General features: G+C 36.9%; 1 protein-coding gene across 1 annotated transcript; it reads right to left on the minus strand.

Annotated features, from left to right (window-relative positions):
- Window positions 1-2,972: 2,972 nt before the first annotated feature.
- Window positions 2,973-9,182, minus strand: LOC110792835 (uncharacterized). The gene is made up of 3 exons (XM_021997657.2): window positions 8,299-9,182; window positions 6,392-6,502; window positions 2,973-3,535 (listed from the first exon to the last, which is right to left on the minus strand). The coding sequence occupies exons 1-3, from the start codon at window positions 8,941-8,943 to the stop codon at window positions 3,335-3,337; spliced, it is 957 nt and encodes a 318-aa protein (XP_021853349.1). The 5' UTR covers window positions 8,944-9,182; the 3' UTR covers window positions 2,973-3,334.
- Between the last annotated feature and the right edge of the window lie 11,554 nt (window positions 9,183-20,736).

Consider the following 20,736-nt stretch of genomic DNA (forward strand, 5'->3'; position numbering starts at 1 on the left):
TTGTAGCTACTTCTTCTAACCATGCAGAAATTTTAGCTATCCACGAAGCTAGTCGTGAATGTGTATGGTTAAGGTCTGTAATTCAACATATACGAGAAGATTGTGGCATATCCACAGGGAAAGAAGCTCAAACAGTTATGTATGAAGATAATGCAGCATGCATTGCACAGCTCAAGGATGGATACATCAAAGGTGATAGAACAAAGCACATTTTACCAAAATTCTTCTTCACCCATGATCTGCAGAAGAATGGTGATGTACAGGTTCTGCAGATTCGTTCAAGTGAAAATTTGGCAGACCTATTTACCAAGGCGCTTCCAACTGCTACTTTCAAGAAATTAGTTTGCCCGATTGGATTGCCTCGTATCAAAGATCTCAAGTTATGTAATCATGAGGGGGAGTAGATGCGCGCTGCACTCTTTTTCCCTTAACCATGGTTTTTTCCCACTGGGTTTTCCTGGTAAGGTTTTTAATGAGGCAGCATCGTTCGCGCATTAGGAAATATTTTATTTTAAGAGAGAAATTTTATTTTTGTATAATGGACATCCAAGGGGGAGTGTTATGAAATATAATATGGATGCCCATTATACCCCCATTAGTATTTCCGGAATATTCTAGGGTTCAGTCAAACCCTAACTATTGTATCCTATATATACCCAGTATTATATGGAATAATGGACACAACCCTATTCTCTCTCTTATCTCTCTTGTTTATTCATAACATTTTTTTAATAAATCTGAATTATTAGTTTATTTATACTATGTATTTTATGACGTGGAAACCTTATGTGGCGCTCCTAAATCTTTCCAAAAAACTCCCCTTATATATATATATATATATATATATATATATATATATATATATATATATATATATATATATATATATATATATATATATATATATATATATTATATTCATCCTCTTATATATTTTTAATTATTCCATGTATTAAAAAAAACATACATAGTAGTATGGTTAGGGGATCGGAGAACATATTGATGATATCTCTATTATCGTTAATTTAAGTATGGAGTATATTTAAGGTTTTGTTCAAATTTAGAAATGTAAACCATGTATAGATATATTAATTAAAACATATCTTAAAAAAAATTAATTTTTTATTAAACCATGTATAGATATAGATATATTATTTTTTATTTTGATAAATTCTATAATTAAATAAAAAGAAACAAATTTTCATATAGATGTCTCCTATTTTATTATTTATTCCTTACCTCATGGTACTCACTACTTATTATATTAATCTATCTATTTCTTCCATGATTCCTACACTTACCTACATCATCTTTTTTCGACAATAAATAATTCAATCACTATCAATTTCTTTCAATAGATAATTACCCACTGTCCCACCCACATGCAATTAGTTTATTAAATTCAACTTAAACCTCCTAACATTTCGTGACAGTAAAAGTATAACTTATATTAAAATACGGAGAGAGTAGTCATAATACTGTCTATAACATCTACTAAACAATTATGATGATTGGTTTCATAATGTACATAGTAACCTAAATTTATGAAGGGAAAGTTTTTATTATGGCGAGTTGTATATATTAAAGCGTAAAATTTTTCACATCTATATAAATTAGTTATTTAAAATATGAATTTATATAAATTTAAATGTATGAGTTTTGTATGTCACTCATTGAAAATATTTATAATCTTAAATTAGTGAGGGCCTAATATTAGAATTTTTTTAAACCGTGCAATTGCACTTGCACGGGTACTATACTAGTATCTTTTATATCTCAATCCAATATTATTAATAGTTGCTGCCAATGATGGACAAAGCTAGTAACTTTAATTTTTGCTAGGTAATTCGTTTCTCCTCAAGTGCAACTTTTTTTTTTGGTTTAACACCGTATATATATCCTATTAGAGAATAAGGGTTTAAATTTACAAATTATGTGGTTAATTGAAGTTAGTTTAATTTTGTGATTTCATGGTGTTCCCCGGCGAGGTTGAGTAGAGGAGATGAAGCAGTGGTGGCAGCAACTCGATGAGGAAAAAGAAAAGCAGAGGAGAAAGAAGCAGAACAAAACAACAACATCGAACTGCAACAACATTAACAAGAACAACTCAATAACTACCATCAATAACGACCCCAACACAACTCCGACGGTTAGGGACGGTGGCGAATCCAAGAGTCCAAATATAAGGTGGCGGCGCGAACCTCTTGTCGGAGATGAATGAGGAAATCAGAGGAGAAGTGGATTTAGACAAGATAAATTCGGGGTTATCCGAAAATGGAATTCAATATAGAAATTGAATTTGAACAGAACTGATGAAATAGGATTAGAATGGAAAGAAATTTGAAAAAAAATAGATTAATATGACCGAGGAAGGAGATGAAGGGAGTGAGAAGAAAGATACGAAGAAGATACATGGGAAATGAGGGATATAACCAAGAACTATAATTTCTAAAGAGAATTGGTGATTAACGTTTTAGGGGAAATGAGCTAACTATGGTTAATTGTTATTAGGTTAATTAGGTTGAAATTAGTGAAATAATGTTATATTAGAGAGAACATAGATTACTAATGCTATTTTAGAGAAAGAGGCAAAAATTTTGTTACCAATGCGAATTTGCAAAAGTATAATGCTACCAAAAAGAATTTATGTGGTCGGATCTGATTAGATCTGAAATAAGTAATAAGGTCCTGAAATAAGGCGAACTAAACGGGGCCTAACCAGATTTCTTTTCCTTATAAAAAAAACAATAATAAGAATCTTTCATGATTTGGAAAGATAATGAATTGGTAGGTAAACTTTGAATACACACTAGAATTTTGTGAGCCAACATTGGAGTGTGACAGTATCTTTTCCTTACAGTCTTGACTCTTGAGAGTTGAGTCCCGACCTCCCCACTGGTATAAGCTTACCAGCAACACAAATGGGAACCTGCAAAAGAATACTCAAAACCTAAAAGTCATTCACCGGCATCTCAAGTTCTCAACCATTTGCTTACCTTATTATTCCTGTTATTTGAGTCAGAACTCTATTAAAGAACACATTATTAGTCAGTAGTCACAACATTATACAGTCAACAAACCCCTCATGAAAATGCCTCAAATGATACAAATATATAACAAATGAGTGGAGAATACAGGCAATAACAACAAAACGCTTCGCAAAATCAACGATGATTCTACTTAATACCAGCCCAAGTTCCTTTCAAGCAATACTCCTGGATGGTTGTACTGTCACAACAAAAATGTTCAAAGGATCTCGGATGTTTTCAATCACTTAGTCCATCCAATGACCGCATGATAATAATTCGATGCCAATGACAAGAAAGTCTAAACTTTATGATCCTGATGCTCTGTCATTACTCACCCCTTTTTTCGCTGCTGTTGTCTGGATTTGTTGCCCATCCGCTTGCATCAAACCATTATCTGAAACCGTTTTATTTACTATCGTCTTTTGACCGGGAGCTTGTTTGGTTTCAAATAACTTTCCACTCTTAGCAATAGTAAGAATCAGCTCCAACTGTTTTTTCTGTTGGTCCTACACATATGAATACTTCGGTCAAGAACATTATCAAAATTTGAACAAGTAAGACATTGTTCTCTTCAACATATTTTGACTTATTTCAAACAAAATGTCTTCTTCAAAGAAAAATTGTTAGACAATACCTTATAAAAACAGTTTTCTTTCTGAAAAACTACCTTAAATAAAAAATGTTGTATTAAACCTTTTAAAATACAAAATGTTATAAGATGCTAGTAAAGCTGGATTCTGACGTTGACTTAAATTTTTTGTGCCTTTTCATTCCCTTTATATCCACTTTCACCAAATGCAATTTTTCTTAATTTTCTTCCCTAATTAGCAACTCTTAGGTTCATTTTCACCCAATTTTTTTTTCTTCCTCTTCCTTCTAGTATACCTGCCCTATTTCTAATCAAAGAGGTGATAATTCTATCCATACTGCCAACATGCAGACATGCTCCATGTAAAGCCAATCTTATCCTTAAGGGTGAGATTTGGGGTTGGGTATAAAGGAGTTATTTTAGGGCTAAAGCTAAAAGTGTAATTTCTGGAAAGTGGGAGGAATTACGCATTTGATAGAGCCTTAGAGGTAATATTGGAATTACAATTCCTTATGGACTGTTGTTGTTGGTGTCTGTCATTGACGAAGCTTCAAAAAGCTTGGGTTTTTACTTTTTAGCATGTTTTTTAGCGCAGAGGGGAGAGAAAGAAGTTGTTAAAGGCTTGTTTGGGAGGGAGAGGAATATGCATTCAATATTTCAAAAAGTTGTACGTTTGTACCTTCTTAAGCAACATTCCGAATAGCTTGTTACATTAAGGTTCCTGAGTTCAGCAATGTTCTGAATTCATGTGAGGTGGAGCTTGTTACATTAAGGTTCCTGAGTTCAGCAATCCCAGCAACTTGAGTCACGACCAACAAGGATTGGTGAATTTGTAGTATACGGAGGAATTGGATGAACACGGGGGCGCTTTTTTCGGATAGTAAGATGAATATGGGGGCTTTGAGGAGAGAGAAGAAGGAAAATTAAGGAAGAACGCAAATCTTGGGTGAAAAATGGAGGGAACAGGAATTTAGAAGGCAAAATATTAAGTCAACGCTAGATTTTCTAGTAAATGTCGAAATCTGGCATAAGGTAGATCTTACGACATTTTGTATTTTAAAAGGTAGTTTATTACAGAAAACATTAGGGAAAATTACTAACAAAGGTCCCAACTATGGGAGACCTTCTCTAAAAGGTCTGACCTTTCAAATAATTTAGAGCAGTCCCAACTATTTATCCCATTTTATACACACGGTCCTTACCGGTAAACAACCTACTACCATGGGTAAAGATGACACATGTCAAGTTTCTATTGGTCCTCAATCATTTTTCTTTTCTGCTAGATTCTTTCTTCTCTCCCCACAAACCACCACCACCAAGCCCCCAATTAACCAGCGAACCAGAGAGGAGGCCAACAAACGCTACAGATTGATACATAATGGCGAAGCTTCTTTCACCGCTAGAGCCATCGACAGTGAGCAGTGTATAAAAAGGCGCGCTGAGGCGCAAGACGTTTGGAGCCAGCGCCTTTTATGGTCCGGGCGAGGAGATTTTGATGAGGTGCAAGACGTTTGGAGCCAGCGCCTTTTATGGTCTGGGCGAGGCGATTTTGATGAGGCGCACCTATGCGCAAAAAGGCGCACACCATTTTTCAATAAAAAGTTACCGAGTCGCGCCTAAGGCGCTGGGAACTACAAATCGCCTTGGTGCACCTTGAGCCTTTTTATACATTGGACAGGAGACGAAAATGTCGTTGTCGCCGACTTGCCGAGTCTTTTGGTCCAACTTCCTCCATAAGGGAAGGCAATGAAGCACTATTCATGGAATCCAAGAGGTAGCGGTATAACGTCAACCACTAACTTTCATTCCATACTCACTACTATGAGAAACTAATTGCATAGTCAGATGATATTTCAGCTTCAAATCCTCAAAATCCTAAGAAATAAAATTACAAGGAAAACACTACTATTGCAGGCATCTGATCATCCTCATACAAAAACAAAATAACAAGACCAATAAACACAATATGAATCATGATACTATGATAATAAAGCACTCAATAATCCGAAAATAATTGTTGTTAGTTACAGTGGTCTGATTTTAAGAAGTGGAGAGTAAAATTAAAGGTTGAATAACTGGAACAGCGGAAAATGATGGGCATTTACGGTTGAAGATGGAATATGATGGAGAAGATAAAAAAGAAAAAGATAATTTCTTTTACCGGTTTAGTAGGTTGCAAGTCATACGAGACCTTTTATAGAAACAACGCATTATAATTGGGGTTGTCATGAGTTATTCAAAAGGCCGGACCTTCTAATGAAGGTGGCCTATAGTTGATACCTTTATTGTTAATTTTTCCATTTTTTATACAAGGTAGTTTTTCACAAAAAACGGTTTTTATAAGGTAGCTTTTGACCAAATTTCTTTCTTTTAAACAATTTCATACACAAATAAGTGTTTGCAGACAAAATAAGTTTTATAGAATAAGTTTGGATGATAAAAATTCGAACAAAATAAGTTGGATAGAAGAGAGCCTAAGAGATCCACATTGCCAACATTTGATGACCCCACCAACCAAGCAATCTAAAGGACTAGGGAAGGGGGAACAATAATTTGCCTAATAATCTAAAAAATACCTATCTAGCATTCTAGCAAATGTCTGGCTCAAACAGCTATTGCTGAATACGTGCAGGAGAGGACCTTTACAAGCTTCTTGTTCTTTGTAACAGTTATCAACCAAGATCACCAATAAAAATAGAAAAGGGGACGTAGATAAACTGAAACTTCATTTTCTAATTAAGAAAATTTCCCAAAAACATTTATGTGTTCTTACCTGCATTGCAAGCAAAACTTTTTGAACTTCACCAAGCTCCTTTTCTAGGATGCCTTCTTGCATTGCTAAAGCACGAGCCACTTCGGAATTTTTCTGAGCCAAAGCTGCAGTCTTTGAGAAGACACGAAGTTAAAACACTACCATGGGATAAATAAGAGGAAACTAAGTGAGAATGCAAGACTGATAGAAACACTGACGTGCAGATAAACAGATTAATTATTTGTTATGCTTTCTCATTTTTCTACAGCATCAAATTACCATACCACTCTAATCAATTCGATTATGTTACAGCCTTATCATCTACAGCTACTTAGAGGAACATTGTATACAGCAGGACCATGGTTCGAGCCCAGGCCACTCATTTCCCTAGTGAGGGATAGATGTTGGGGGCTATCAACTGACTGAAACTTTTTAATTTGAGATGCATTGATCATACCTAAGGCCTGGCTAGAATGGGGGTAGGGTAGAGTGGAAAGCCACGCCAAACTTCCCAGCACAATCCCGAGATGGGCAGGTTTATGTGGGTGCTATACTCCCACAGAAACACACAGAAAGGATTTTCTTAGTTTTTCAAGTGAATTAGCAATGCACCACAAAAGCCCAAAACAATTACAAGATAAAATAGAACACAGGAATGAGAAACCCAAAGGTATTAAGCATTTTCTGCCTGCAAATTAGTTTCAATTTTCATAGTAAATTTTACAAAATCAATTATTGCTACTTGAATCTTACAGTCATTCTTCGTATGGAAATAATATAAATACATATCCAGACTGTGGGCAACTGTAGTTGGTTCCCTCTGGTGGGAGATTATAAACACTCTGTCCATCTCAGGAACTCATAGATCTGTTTTTTTTCGTTATCTTCAGCCAATGATCAATCCATTTCCAGTCATAAAATACGGAGTACTTGACATACTTGTCTATCAAGAAGCCATCCCTAACTGCAAGTAGTTCTTTGGAAAGATTGCAAGGACTTCTGCCACCACTACTGGGTTCAGAAGTTCAGTACATGAAGCTCAAAAGTCAAAAGCCAAATCAATCACCCGGAAACCATATGGGCTTTCCTTCCTGAGCACTCTGCCCCCACCAGCTTAGTTAACCACTTATACAACAAGAACATGCATTACAAATATACAATGCTATATGTTACATGTCCTTAATTCTAACAACCTGATAGAGACCTCGAGCCTTACAAAAATAAGGAAAGAGGGAAAATAGGGTAAATATTTTAAAAAAATCAAGTCCTCCTGGATTTCTATTTGACCACAAAACCTAAATCTCCATTCAATTACTATGCAAAAGGTATCTGAGAACCGATATTCACTCTTCTGCCAGTCATCCAATCAGAATTTGAGCAACATAGAATCTAGATAGGATGAACCAGTGAACTACGAAACACTACATTATCAAGACGTCCCACTGTGTTCCTACCCTAAGTTGCATATGGTCACTTAATATCCATAAAATAGGAACCAAGAAATATCGGAATTGCTACTGAAGTTCTGAAACCAAACTAACCACTATAACGGCATTAACACTGTAATATAACCTTGGCATGTAATCATAGCTATGATTCCTTAGCTCAGTTTCTGGTATCTTCAAGTTGTGAATTTAACCCTTGGACCCATACTCAAATGGGACACCCAATACGAAGCCAAAGCATCATAAACCTTAAGCCTCAAGAGAACATAAAGTCATAAATCCCAACAAACACATACATTACACATGTGATTAGGATCTCAATGAAATCCCCCAAGAATTTTAAGCAAACAATTAATACTTTGACTGATAACACATACCCATATAGAATACAGAGTGTTGATCATGTTTTTTTAACCTAATTGAATCCATTACAGCTTATCGAAATTTTCACAAGTAAATCAGTAAGTGAATGTTAAAGATTACCTCAGAAATGGGATCCTTCAAGGACTTCCTAGTAACCCGAAACCGAATCCCTAATTTTTCAAGCTGCCTAGATAGCATCCTGATGATGGAAGTAGCACTCCTCATACTGTCCTCCAACTTCTCAATCCTGTCAATCACATTTCCATTTCCGGAAGCCGGTCTGGAATTCATGGGCGACCCACACACCCGCCTCCATTGCCGCCTTCGAATCACAGAACCAATCGCAACAGCCCCAGCTAGAAGCCATACCAATATTTTATTTCCAAGCAACAGCAGCCCAGAAGTTTGCTGCTTAAAGAAAACCCAATTGACCAAACATCCCACCGAAATCAACACGGAAGAAACCACGCAAACTGATTCCAAGAAAGATAGAAATGCGTCCAAATTGAACAATTGAATCGAAGTCCCTTGTTCTTCATCAAAGGCAGAAATAGAAGAATCGTGCGCTTTGATTAGAGAGAGACGATTACGCAACAAAGATAAGTTTTTATGAAGTGGGTATGCGTTAATTTGCAAGGACTGGTGATGGAGGAGAGAGAATTTGAAGGTTTTGGTGGGATTGAAGTGGGTGGTGGTGTTGGGGGAGTAGAATTTTATGCGATAAGTGGTGGCGTTAGATAAGGGATTTTGAAGAATTAGTGACATTTTTTTCACTTTGATTTGTAAGTTTTGTTAGGGGCTTTTTTTTTGGAGATTCTGAAATTATCTCAAGGTTCAAACATTGTTAAGGTTGTTGAGGTTCTGGTAGTGGGATTCAGGCGGAGAAGTTAAAGTTCAACGGTTGAGGGAGGACTGAGGTGCGGTGCCCATCGTCTCCAATTTCAACTCCTCCAATTTGCTCTCCTTTTTTGTTTGGAGGTTTTTTTTTTCTCACTCGTTACCAATTTCCGAGCCTTTCCGAGTTAATATCAGTGATTGGAAAAATTTTCCAATTAAATGGCATTTTCGTAAATAATTGATGATTTTTTACGAAAATGCCATTAAATGTGGGTGACATGTCATCAAATATGGGCCACATGTACGGTCGTAATTGTATTTTTATAATACATCAAAACTATATAATATACAGTCAACAACTCGCAATGTACAATAAACTTCTACTAATAATCAATCCACAACTATAAATATACAGTCAACCACTTACCAATAAACAATATTGCATTTTAGTAATTCATCAACAATCATAAAATATACAGTCAACGATAAGTTGTATACAATCAACACCGAGTAATATACAGTCAATAAATACAAATATACAGTCAACACGTAACATTATACCACCTACAGTTTTCAAGCAAAATATTTACGAAAATGCCATTTGATTGGAAAAAATTTCCAATCACTGAGATTAACTCGGAATTTCTCCCAATTTCCGGCTTAAATGTTAGAAGAAGTTAAAATATTCTACATAGGCTAATGTGGCAAATTAGCCCCATTACTTAATTAGTTAAGTCTAATGTGCAAATTAGTCCATTAAATTTCAAATGTAGCAAATCAACCTCTCAAGTATTTTGTAATGTGAAATTAACTCTAATTGGTTATTTACTGGTCAAATCATCAGTAAATATATGATTTTCGGCTGAATAAAACGATTTTTCGAGCAAAATACATGTGATTATGTAGATCATAATTCACATCGCAAAATACTATAACACCATCGTTAATCTCGATCACTCTTTCTCTTGCTCTCTTCTTTTCCTTTCAATTTCCCAGTAGCAGAAAGAATGAATCATCACCACCATCATATCGCAAAGGTTATATTTAATTCTTATTAGATTAAAGTTTGTGAGTCGTTTTCTTATTAAATTCTATAATGTTTCTTTCTAACATAAATACTTAATTATTCATTTTTCTAGTTACAATGGCCGTTAGGTAATGGAGTTTATATATTCTTTCGCATCTTATTTGATGATAGATGATACGGAGTAGTCACCTATATTATTTTTATAACTCTACACTATTTTGATTTTTGGATTTTGGTATTTTAACAATTCAGATTCGAGGTTTTTTGGACATGGTGTATTTTATCGTGACAGATGTCACAATTCGGCAAAAATTATATAATTCCGATGATATTTGGTCGGCAAATTAACAATTGGAGTTAATTATACATTACAAAATACCTGTGGGGTTAATTTGCTACATTTGAAAGTTAAGGGTCTAATTCACATGTAAGACACAAGTAATGGGGCTAATTTACCACATTCGTCATTCTACATACATTTTTTTTTATAGAGTATAAAATTCTTAGTCCTCCTTATACGTCAGTAAGAAAGTCGGGTTATTTTAATGAGGCAACACAAAATCATCAACTCACATCTCGTTTGATATCACTATCTGTAGACACCTACTTTTGTCCCCGTTCCCGCAAGGGAAAGGTTCGATGATGAAAGCATAAAAACTCCACTTGACAACGCATCTCCTATAAAATAAACGAATCTCGATTCCCCATTTCATTTCACCCGAAACCTGCTATTTATGGAAACCTGCTAAAAATAGTAACTGTCGTAAAAGGTAGCTTCTAAAAGTGGAAAATCATAAAAGATAGAAACCTGTCAGAATTAGGTGTTGCATTCCAACATAAATCCTAAATGAGATAGAAAACTGCGAGAATCTTATTCCTAATAGGATTCGGAAATAAGAGTTACGTATTAATTAAAATCCTAACGAGCCTAGAGTTCGTAACGGGCCCAGACGCATTCCGTCACAAAATTGATACGCGCTAAAAGACTCGAATTAATCTCAAACTCTACGGATTTTAGGAATCCGAATCTGACTAAACAAAACTGCCCAGACCCTATTTTCAACGCCTGGCTCTGGGCGCCGAAATCTTCGGCGCCCAGGCCTGGGCGCTGAAAATACCTGGGTACGTCTCTTTTCCTAATTCTTTGTGGATTAGAACTCTGCAATTCTATCTTTCCACGAACTCTTCCCTATAAATAGATCCCTAGTTTTGACGTGAAACAACACACAACAACACATAATTATATTCTGAGTATTGACTCCAACCCTTAGCCTAATCCTCTCGCTGCAAAACTGTTCACGCGTTCTGTCGCAATCGATCCATAAATCGAACAGAACGTATCCTGTCCCATAATTGAGATTCGTTAAATAAAAAGGAGAAATAGCAAAGTCAAAGTGGTTAGTTTTCTGAGAACCGTGACGCACCTCTCAAGGGTGCGTCGTAATGTGTCCCTTTTCGATGATTTAACTGCTTTCCTCGCCCTTTTTATGAACTGTTAAACTAACCTAATATGATTGTTCTATCACGCCTAACAAATATAATATTTTTGGGAAATCGGATTATCATGCTAGGTCCCTTAATGCTATTTAAATCAGATAATCACGATCGAATTAGTATTATATGTTGCATATTGCTAAAATCAACTCAGATTAGTTTAATAGTGAAGGAAATAATGCCCTTGGTCCAAGTATGCATTCTATGATAAGTCTAATAAATGCGGTTCAGTATTAATTAACAAGTTAATAATTCAGTGAGATCAAGTGAGCTGAATGCCTAGCTAGAGGCCGCTTCAGTTCAAGTGGAATTAATGATATTAAACCACAGCTTACTCTTGACTGAACCCGTAGGGTCACACAAATAGTACGTAAACGGATCAAGTATTTAATGGCATTAAATACTCCATCTATGAATATTCGGAATCGACGGATCTTGGTTTCAGTGGGAGCTGAGATCGTCACAGGCAAGAAATGAATACTCCGGAAACGATGATATTGCCGGAAACGGAAATATGGATCGTATCGGAAATATAAATATTATCCAAGTCGTAGATGTTGCCGGAAACGGAAACATGGTACGTATCGGAAAATATTATCGGAAATGGAAATATTGCCAGAATCGGAAATATTGCCGGAAACGGAAATATTGTCAGAATCGGAAATATTATCGGAATCGGAAAATAATTCCGGAAACGAAATCATTAAATATTTGTTCGAAACGGAAATTAATTCCGGAATCGGAAATGTTAAATATTGTTCGTATCGGAAATGAATTCCGGAATCGGAAATTTAATCGGAAGCGTATCGTACGAATAAGCATCGGACGAGGCCTGCCGGACGAGGGCCCAGCTCGAAGCCAGGCCATCGCCCAGCAAGCCAAACGCGCGCCACAAGCCCAGCCAAGGCAGCGCCCAGGCCTACCGCAAGGCAGGCCCAGCGCGCGCCAAGGCCGCGGCTGCGTGGGCCTCGCTGCGTGGGCTGCTGCTCGCACGCACGCGCATGGGCGGCCCATCGTTGCTGCCGTGTGTGTGTGTGTGAGTTTGTGTTCATGCACGATTCCTAAAACGTGCAGAGTTCGGTTAATGATTAAATTCCTAATTCTATTTGATAAATTAATTAATTAGAGTTCTTGTAGGATTCTAAGTTTAATTAATTCGTATCCTAATAGGATTCCAATTCTCTTTCCATACCCCTATAAATATGTGGCCTGGGTTCACAATTTATAACGAGTTTTCAAGTATTCAAAGTGAGTTTTTGAGAGAAAAATTCAGTCACACATCTTGCTCAAAAGTGCCGAAAATTCTAGTACCTTAAGGGCGATTCTAGTTGGTCAATCTTAAGGCGGATCCGGACGTGCTGTGGACTATCTACGGAGGGACGACACTTGGAGTCCTAAAGACTTGTTCTTGTTCGGTTCGGGCGCAGCTAGGGAGGGCACGCAACAAAGAGTATGCATCTAAATTATGCTATATGATTATGTGTAAATAATATGTATTCCTGGGTTAATGGTTGTTTCCGCATGATTTATGTAATATCATATGTATCATAACCTAACAGTGGTATCACGAGCCCCTTATTATTTTCATAATCTAAATTGCATGAACATGGTTAAATATTACAAATTTGCAAGAATTAAAAGGGGTGATTAATTTTCGTAATTGTTAATTAATTGCAAATTGCGTTTATTTAATTATACGTACGCAGTTTTTCGGCAGTTTCTTCGTTACTCATCCAAATCGAGTGATTTTTGTGTCAATTTCGCATGTAAAAGGCATTCTAAAATTTTGACAAAAATAGTGTTTTTCTGCCGAACCCAGAATTCTCAAATTCGAAGCCTAACTATGACTTTTCGAAGGTTTTAGTTTTTCGAATGCAAAATTTCGTAAATTTAAGATGTTAAATTAAATATTTGCGATTCTTGTTGATAAATCTTGAATTTTTGATTGACCTACTGTATATGTTTAACAAGTTTGAATGCCTAGCCTTGTTAATTATGCAATCTAATTTGTAATTATGATTAATTTGTTGAAAATTAGAATAATTTAGAATTAATTTGATTTTCATAATTAATTATAATTTAATTAGAAACCTATGATTAAAAACCACCATAAAAATTGTAAATTTATCATAAATTTTAAATTTTTATGACCTAGACTTGAATCCATGATAATCGGAAATCAATTGAATAATAAATTTTCGATTTTTTCGCCCTAAAATTATGAAATTAATATTATTTATTAATTTGTCATTAATTTTAAATATAAATTTTAAATTTTTATGCGATTCGTTCATATAACTTGCACGCACAAAGCAATGGACGCTTCGTGTTGCCCTTAAGGGGTGTTGTATAGTGCGGGCATGCGACGACGAGCAAGGGAGCTCGTCGCCCGTGCGGCACCAATGCAATGAGCAAGGCATGGTGCACGAGCACAAGGCAGCAGCCCTGCCTTGTGTCGTGGGCCACGAGCTATGAACAAATGGGCATGGGCGAAAGGCAAGCCAAGGCAGTCGCGTGTGGGCAGCAAGCGAGCTGCGCCACAACGCGCACTGCCTCGCGCAAGAGCGCGCAGCCTCGCGCGCAGCGAGCGCAAGCTCGCGTGCCACGAGCGCTGCGCCCAGCGTTGCTCGCGCGCACATCGAGCGATGTCGCGCGCCCAGCGAGCGATGTCGCGCGCACAGCGAGCAATGGCTCACGCGCACAGCGAGCAATGGCTCGCGCGCACAGCGAGCTATGGAGCGCGCGCAGCGAGCGCTGGCGAGCGCGCACTGCGAGCGATGGCTCGCGTGCGACCAGCGCTGGCGCGCGCACAGCGAGCACCACAGCGTGCGATGGCTTGCGATGGGAGATGCAGCAGCTATGCGACGAGCGCATGGGCTGCGCGCACATGGCCAGCAATGGCTGTGTGCGTGCGGCCCATGGGCGTGCAATGCGTAGGGTGTTTGCGTTACGATTAGATCGTTTTGAATGTTTAATTTGAAAATTTCAGTTCACGTAATTTTAATTAATTTTAAAATTAATAATTTAAATTATTTTCTTGGATTTTAATTTTGAATATTGTAATTATAATAAATTTTATTTATTCTAATTATTTTACTAAAATTAAAATCATGAATTAATTTAAATAACGACTGAAATTAAATTAAATTTTTTGGATTCAATTATAAATTTATATGAGCTTTAAATTTTAATTAAATTTGTATGTTTCCGGTTAGACTAGAAATACATTTTTATGTTTAATATTAGGCAAATTTGTCAAAAACTACCTTATAAAATATGATTTTTGCGAAAAACTACCTTATAAAAAAAATGTTGTAATAAACTACCTTATAAAAAATTTATGTTGTAAGATACTACCTTTTCCCGAATTATGAACGTTTGATCGAAATTTCGGGATTGACTTTACCATATATATGTCACGTGCCATTTAATTACGTCTTTCCCGTTAGATGTCGCGTAATATGCACCTAGTAAAGTCAACGTCGTAATTTTAAATTAATGCTCATAATATGGCCAAAGGTAGTATCTTACAACATAAAAATTTTATAAGGTAGTTTATTACAACATTTTTTTTATAAGGTAGTTTTTCGCAAAAATCATATTTTATAAGGTAGTTTTTGACAAATTTGCCTTAATATTAGTAAAGCATATGAATTTATTGGTTTAAGTGGGAGCGCTTTTTAGTCATAAACTCTTGATTAGGTCTACAAATCCTTAAGGTTAAAACCACTTGATTAGAATTAATAAGGACTGAATAATTGGTAGATTATTGGTGCCCTTGATTAATTGCTGCAAATGTTTACGTGATGCATAATGTGTTTTACTAACCAGCTATGTGGGCCATTCATGATAATGAATGGGTGAATGGTATATATGTTGTATATGTACTGTTTTGCAGGTTATGAAGTGACTAGTATGGCCCAAATAGGATAGAAAATATGGTCTGCGTAACATTAATTTGAATGTAATTGGTCTAAAGTACCAAAGTTATTTTTCAATTCAAATATGGTCTACGAACCATCAAATAGTTGTAATTAGTTATAGCTTATCCTATTTGAAGAAAATGGTGCCTCCCACGGAGATTTTCAAGACGGACTTTGAAGTCAAAGCTTCAAGATGAAGTCGGGCCATACTAGATCACATTTAATCTTATGCATGTTTTAAGTTATTTATTGCTTTTAAATATGTCTTAAAATGCATGAGATCAAAAGCTTGATTATGTTGCATGATTAAGGATTTTAGTTCACTTAAAATCTAACCAACATAGTAAGAGCCTTAAGTTCCAAACTTAAAAATTGAGTTAAAAGGTGCCATGCCAAAATATACACTTGCTTGGATATCCTTTACATCAATCTAGTAATAGTTTTCGCTCAGCGAGGTGTTACTTATTGGTCCTAAAGGGGCAAGGTACACAAACAATTGTGAGTACATGTTAGTTTTGGTGAAACTCAACGATATAAGTAAGGAGTCCTTTTATGTCGTGGCAAAATCGATAGGTTTACCTAATAAGTTCTTAGACGTACCTATCAACCAAGAATAGTTTCTAGACTATTAGCAAAAGGCTTTTGCTTACTTAAGATGTTCTAGGATTAAGTCGACAAACTGTGCTTAGTTCTTCAATGATTTTAGGATCTTGGAATCATTTTATTCACACCTGCCGGAACACATAACTTGAATAAAATGCTTAATAAACATTGAATTATGCATGTATGCTAGAATTTAAGTTTATTAAGAGAAACTGTGAATGGTTATTTATTTGTTTATTCTTTTCAATTGTAGTTTTAATATGGCAAACAACAATCAAAACATCATCATGGGTTCTGAGCTTATGGTCAAGCTGAACCTGACAAATTTTCTTGAATGGGAAGCTAAGCTAGTTGAAATAGTCAAACTCAATGGACTTGAGTATGTACTGTCACATCCCATGCCAAGCTACTATGCCAGAGACATGACCCCTGAGAGATTTTACGCCTGGGATGCGGATCTTAAAAAGGTTATGAGTCTCATGCTGAACAATATCCCTGATGATTGGGCTAAAAGGTTTGTAGCCTATGAACCTTTTACGCTCATCAAGAATCTGAGGGATATCTGTCGTGGAAGTACGGAGGACATGGACCTGAACGTCCATGAGTTGATTGAATCAATGTCTGGTCTAAAGGTTAGTTCTCCCAACAGGTGTTATAGGATGGAGGTCCAAGAAACACATGTTCAGCTCCTTCGCACTAAACAGAGGGTAGGCGTCCCACTGAGGTTCCATGTGGATCTTATGTGTTCATACTTTGATCGCCTAAGTCTACTAGGAACACCAATAAGCGAAAGGATGGCAGTCTCTGTCTTGCTCAATTCACTACACAGTGGGTTTGGTCGCTTCAAGCAACTATACCTAAGTGAACCAAGGGAAGAAACAGTTGCAGAATTTGTTCACCTCGTCAGAAAGGCTGAAATAATACTGGACTGTGAAGCCAAAGATTTACTCAAGGCTAGAAAGAGACCGTTCAAGAAAGGTGGAAAGTCCAAGGGCAATGCTAAATCAAAGCAGGACAAGTCCACATCAAGCTGTCTTTATTGTGATGGAATAGGCCATTACAAAAGAGAATGTCCAAAGCTAAAGGAAGATCAGAAGAACGGAACAGTCGTTCCATCTTCAGGTATTTTCGTTATAGACTGTATACTTGCTAATTCAACTTCTTGGGTATTAGATACAGGTTGTGGCTCACACTTATGTTCCAATCCACAGGGACTAAGAAGAAGTAGAAAGTTAAGCAAGGGTGAAGTCGACCTACGAGTGGGAAATGGAGCACGAATTGCTGCATTAGCTGTAGGAACTTACTATTTGTCGTTGCCCTCCGGGCTAGTTTTGGAACTGGAAGAGTGTTTCCATGTTCCAAGTCTTACTAAAAACATCATTTCAGTTTCTTGCTTAGATGCTAAGGGATTTTCCTTTTTAATAAAAGACAATAGTTGTTCGTTTTATTTTAAAGAGATGTTTTATGGATCTGCTAGATTAGTCAATGGACTTTATTTATTAGATCACGACAAACAAGTATATAACATAAATACCAAAAAGGCCAAAAAGGATGATTCAGATCTCACCTATCTGTGGCATTGTCGATTAGGCCATATAAACTTGAAACGCTTAGAAAGACTTCAAAAGGAAGGAATTCTAGAACCATTTGACTTAGAGGATTATGGTAAATGCGAATCATGTTTACTTGGCAAAATGACAAAGCAACCTTTCTCTAAAGTTGGAGAAAGAGCAAATGAACTATTGGGTTTAATCCATACAGATGTATGTGGACCAATGAGTACAAATGCTAGAGGTGGTTTCAGCTACTTTATCACTTTCACTGATGACTTCAGTAGGTATGGTTATGTCTACCTAATGAAGCATAAGTCTGAATCCTTTGACAAATTCAAGGAATTTCAGATGAAGTAGAGAATCAATTAGGCAAGAAGATTAAGGCACTGCGGTCTGATAGAGGCGGTGAATATCTGAGCTATGAATTTGATGACCATCTGAAAGAATGTGGAATTCTATCAGAATTGACTCCTCCTGGAACACCACAATGGAATGGTTTGTCGGATCGGAGGAACAGAACCTTGCTAGACATGGTCAGGTCAATGATGGGTCAGGCCGAACTTCCATTAGAATTTTGGGGACATGCACTAAATACAGCTGCACTCACTATAAATAGAGCTCCGTCTAAAGCTGTCGAAAAGACTCCATACGAATTATGGTTTGGAAAGCCTCCAAATGTGTCTTTTCTTAAGATTTGGGGATGTGAAGTATACGTCAAACGATTAATTTCAGACAAACTTCATCCAAAATCTGACAAATGTATCCTTGTGGGCTATCCAAAGGAAACAAAGGGGTATTACTTCTACAATACATCTGAGAACAAGGTGTTTGTTGCTCGAGATGGTGTCTTTTTGGAGAAAGATCACATTTCCAAAATGACAAGTGGGAGAAAAGTAGACCTCGAAGAAATTCGAGTCGAACAACAAACTCTAGAGAATGCTCAAGATGACATTCAGGATGAAACTCAGAGCTCTTTAGAAGAATCTGGTGAGAATCATGGTCAATCTAGAAATGTTACCCCGCGTAGATCGCAAAGATATAGATCTCAACCGGAAAGGTACTTAGGTATTTTGACGAACGAGAGCTATGACGTTCTATTACTTGAAAGTGATGAACCTGCGACTTACAAACAAGCTATGACGAGCCCTAGCTCCAAGCAATGGCAAGAAGCCATGCAATCTGAATTGGACTCCATGTCTGAAAACCAAGTATGGGATTTGGTCGATTTGCCAGATGGCTATCAAGCCATTGGAAGCAAATGGGTTTTCAAACTGAAAAAGGACAAGGATGGGAAACTTGAAGTTTTCAAAGCTAGATTGGTTGCAAAAGGTTACAGGCAAGTCCACGGTGTGGATTACGATGAAACTTTTTCACCAGTTGCAATGCTAAAGTCTATTCGGATAATGTTAGCAATCGCTGCATATTACGATTACGAAATATGGCAGATGGATGTCAAAACTGCTTTCTTAAACGGCGTTTTAACAGAAACTGTGTTTATGACACAGCCTGAAGGTTTTGAGGATCCAAAGAATGCTAAAAAGGTATGCAAGCTAAAGAAATCAATCTACGGATTGAAGCAGGCATCCAGGAGCTGGAATATACGTTTTGATGAAGCAGTCAGTGACTTTGGTTTTATCAAGAACGCAGACGAATCTTGTGTATACAAGAAGGTCAGTGGGAGCAAAATTGCTTTCCTAGTATTATATGTCGACGACATATTACTTATCGGAAATGACATTCCTATGTTGAACTCTGTCAAGATTTGGCTTGGGAAATGTTTTTCGATGAAGGATCTAGGAGAAGCACAGTACATATTGGGCATCAAGATTTACAGAGATAGATCTAAAAGGATGATTGGACTTAGTCAAAGCACTTATATCAATAAGGTGCTTGATAGGTTCAAGATGGCGGACTCCAAGCGAGGCTACCTACCCATGTCTCATGGAATGACTCTAAGCAAGACTCAGTGCCCAAAAACACTTGATGAGCGTAGACGAATGAGTGGGATTCCATATGCATCATTGATTGGTTCAATAATGTATGCTATGATATGTACACGCCCGGATGTTGCGTACGCACTCAGTGCTACGAGCAGATACCAGTCAGACCCAGGAGAGGCGCATTGGACTGCTGCCAAGAACATTCTGAAGTACCTAAAAAGGCACAAAGATGACTTCCTGGTCTATGGTGGAGATGATGAATTAATTGTTAAAGGCTATACGGACGCAAGTTTCCAAACCGACAAAGATGATTTCAGATCACAGTCTGGGTTTGTCTTCTGCCTCAACGGAGGAGCAGTAAGCTGGAAAAGTGCTAAGCAAAGCACCATTGCGGATTCTACAACTGAAGCGGAGTACATTGCTGCACATGAAGCAGCAAAGGAAGCTATATGGCTAAGGAAGTTCATAGGTGAACTTGGTGTAGTCCCCTCCATTAAAGGACGAATAGCCCTGTATTGTGACAATAACAGAGCTATTGCACAGGCAAAAGAGCCTAGACACCACCAGAGAGTCAAGCATGTACTTCGTAGATTTCACCTTCTACGAGAGTTCGTTGAGAGAAAAGAAGTCGAGATAAGCAAGATTGGAACTGATGACAACATATCAGATCCATTAACTAAACCTCTGCCGCAAGCGAAGCACAACTCGCACACTGCAGCTATGGGAATCAAGCATATTGGAGAATGGCTTTGATGTCTCTATTTAATGTTTTAAAGTTTTAGAGTTTAAATCTTTGTAAAACATTATTGGTTAATCATTCACAATAAATGAAAAGAATTCATTTTTTCATTTAATTTGTGGTTTATTAAATGATGAGTCCCTTCAATTTGACGATATATTCAAGATAGACTGTCAGGACCAGTCCTGTGACTAAGAAATATCTATCAAGTGAACTTGAATGTCAAAGGTTGAAAATGGTCCCTAGTCGGAGTTTTCTATAAAATTGGACGCATAGAAAACGTTAGACGATTAGAATGCAAGATGACTAGTAGTTCTGTTTCTTGAACTATGTGGACATGGCAATGTCATAATCATTTGCATAGATACTTACTTTGGGAAGACTAGTATCGGACAAGACCTATGAAACTTTACTGTAAGAGATGAAAATCTGTCATAAGTAA

The sequence above is a fragment of the Spinacia oleracea genome, chromosome 3, assembly GCF_020520425.1.
Source record: "Spinacia oleracea cultivar Varoflay chromosome 3, BTI_SOV_V1, whole genome shotgun sequence".
In the NCBI taxonomy this organism is placed as follows: Eukaryota; Viridiplantae; Streptophyta; class Magnoliopsida; order Caryophyllales; family Amaranthaceae; genus Spinacia; species Spinacia oleracea.

What these genes read in the sequence shown, in the direction of transcription:
- LOC110792835 (XM_021997657.2), bottom strand. Translation starts at nt 8,943, where the DNA reads ATGTCACTAATTCTTCAAAATCCCTTATCTAACGCCACCACTTATCGC. An exon ending in TGAAGGATCCCATTTCTGAG is followed by an intron (nt 6,503 to 8,298) that starts GTAATCTTTAAC and finishes GTCTTCTCAAAG; the next exon opens with ACTGCAGCTTTGGCTCAGAA. An exon ending in AAGTTTTGCTTGCAATGCAG is followed by an intron (nt 3,536 to 6,391) that starts GTAAGAACACAT and finishes TCATATGTGTAG; the next exon opens with GACCAACAGAAAAAACAGTT.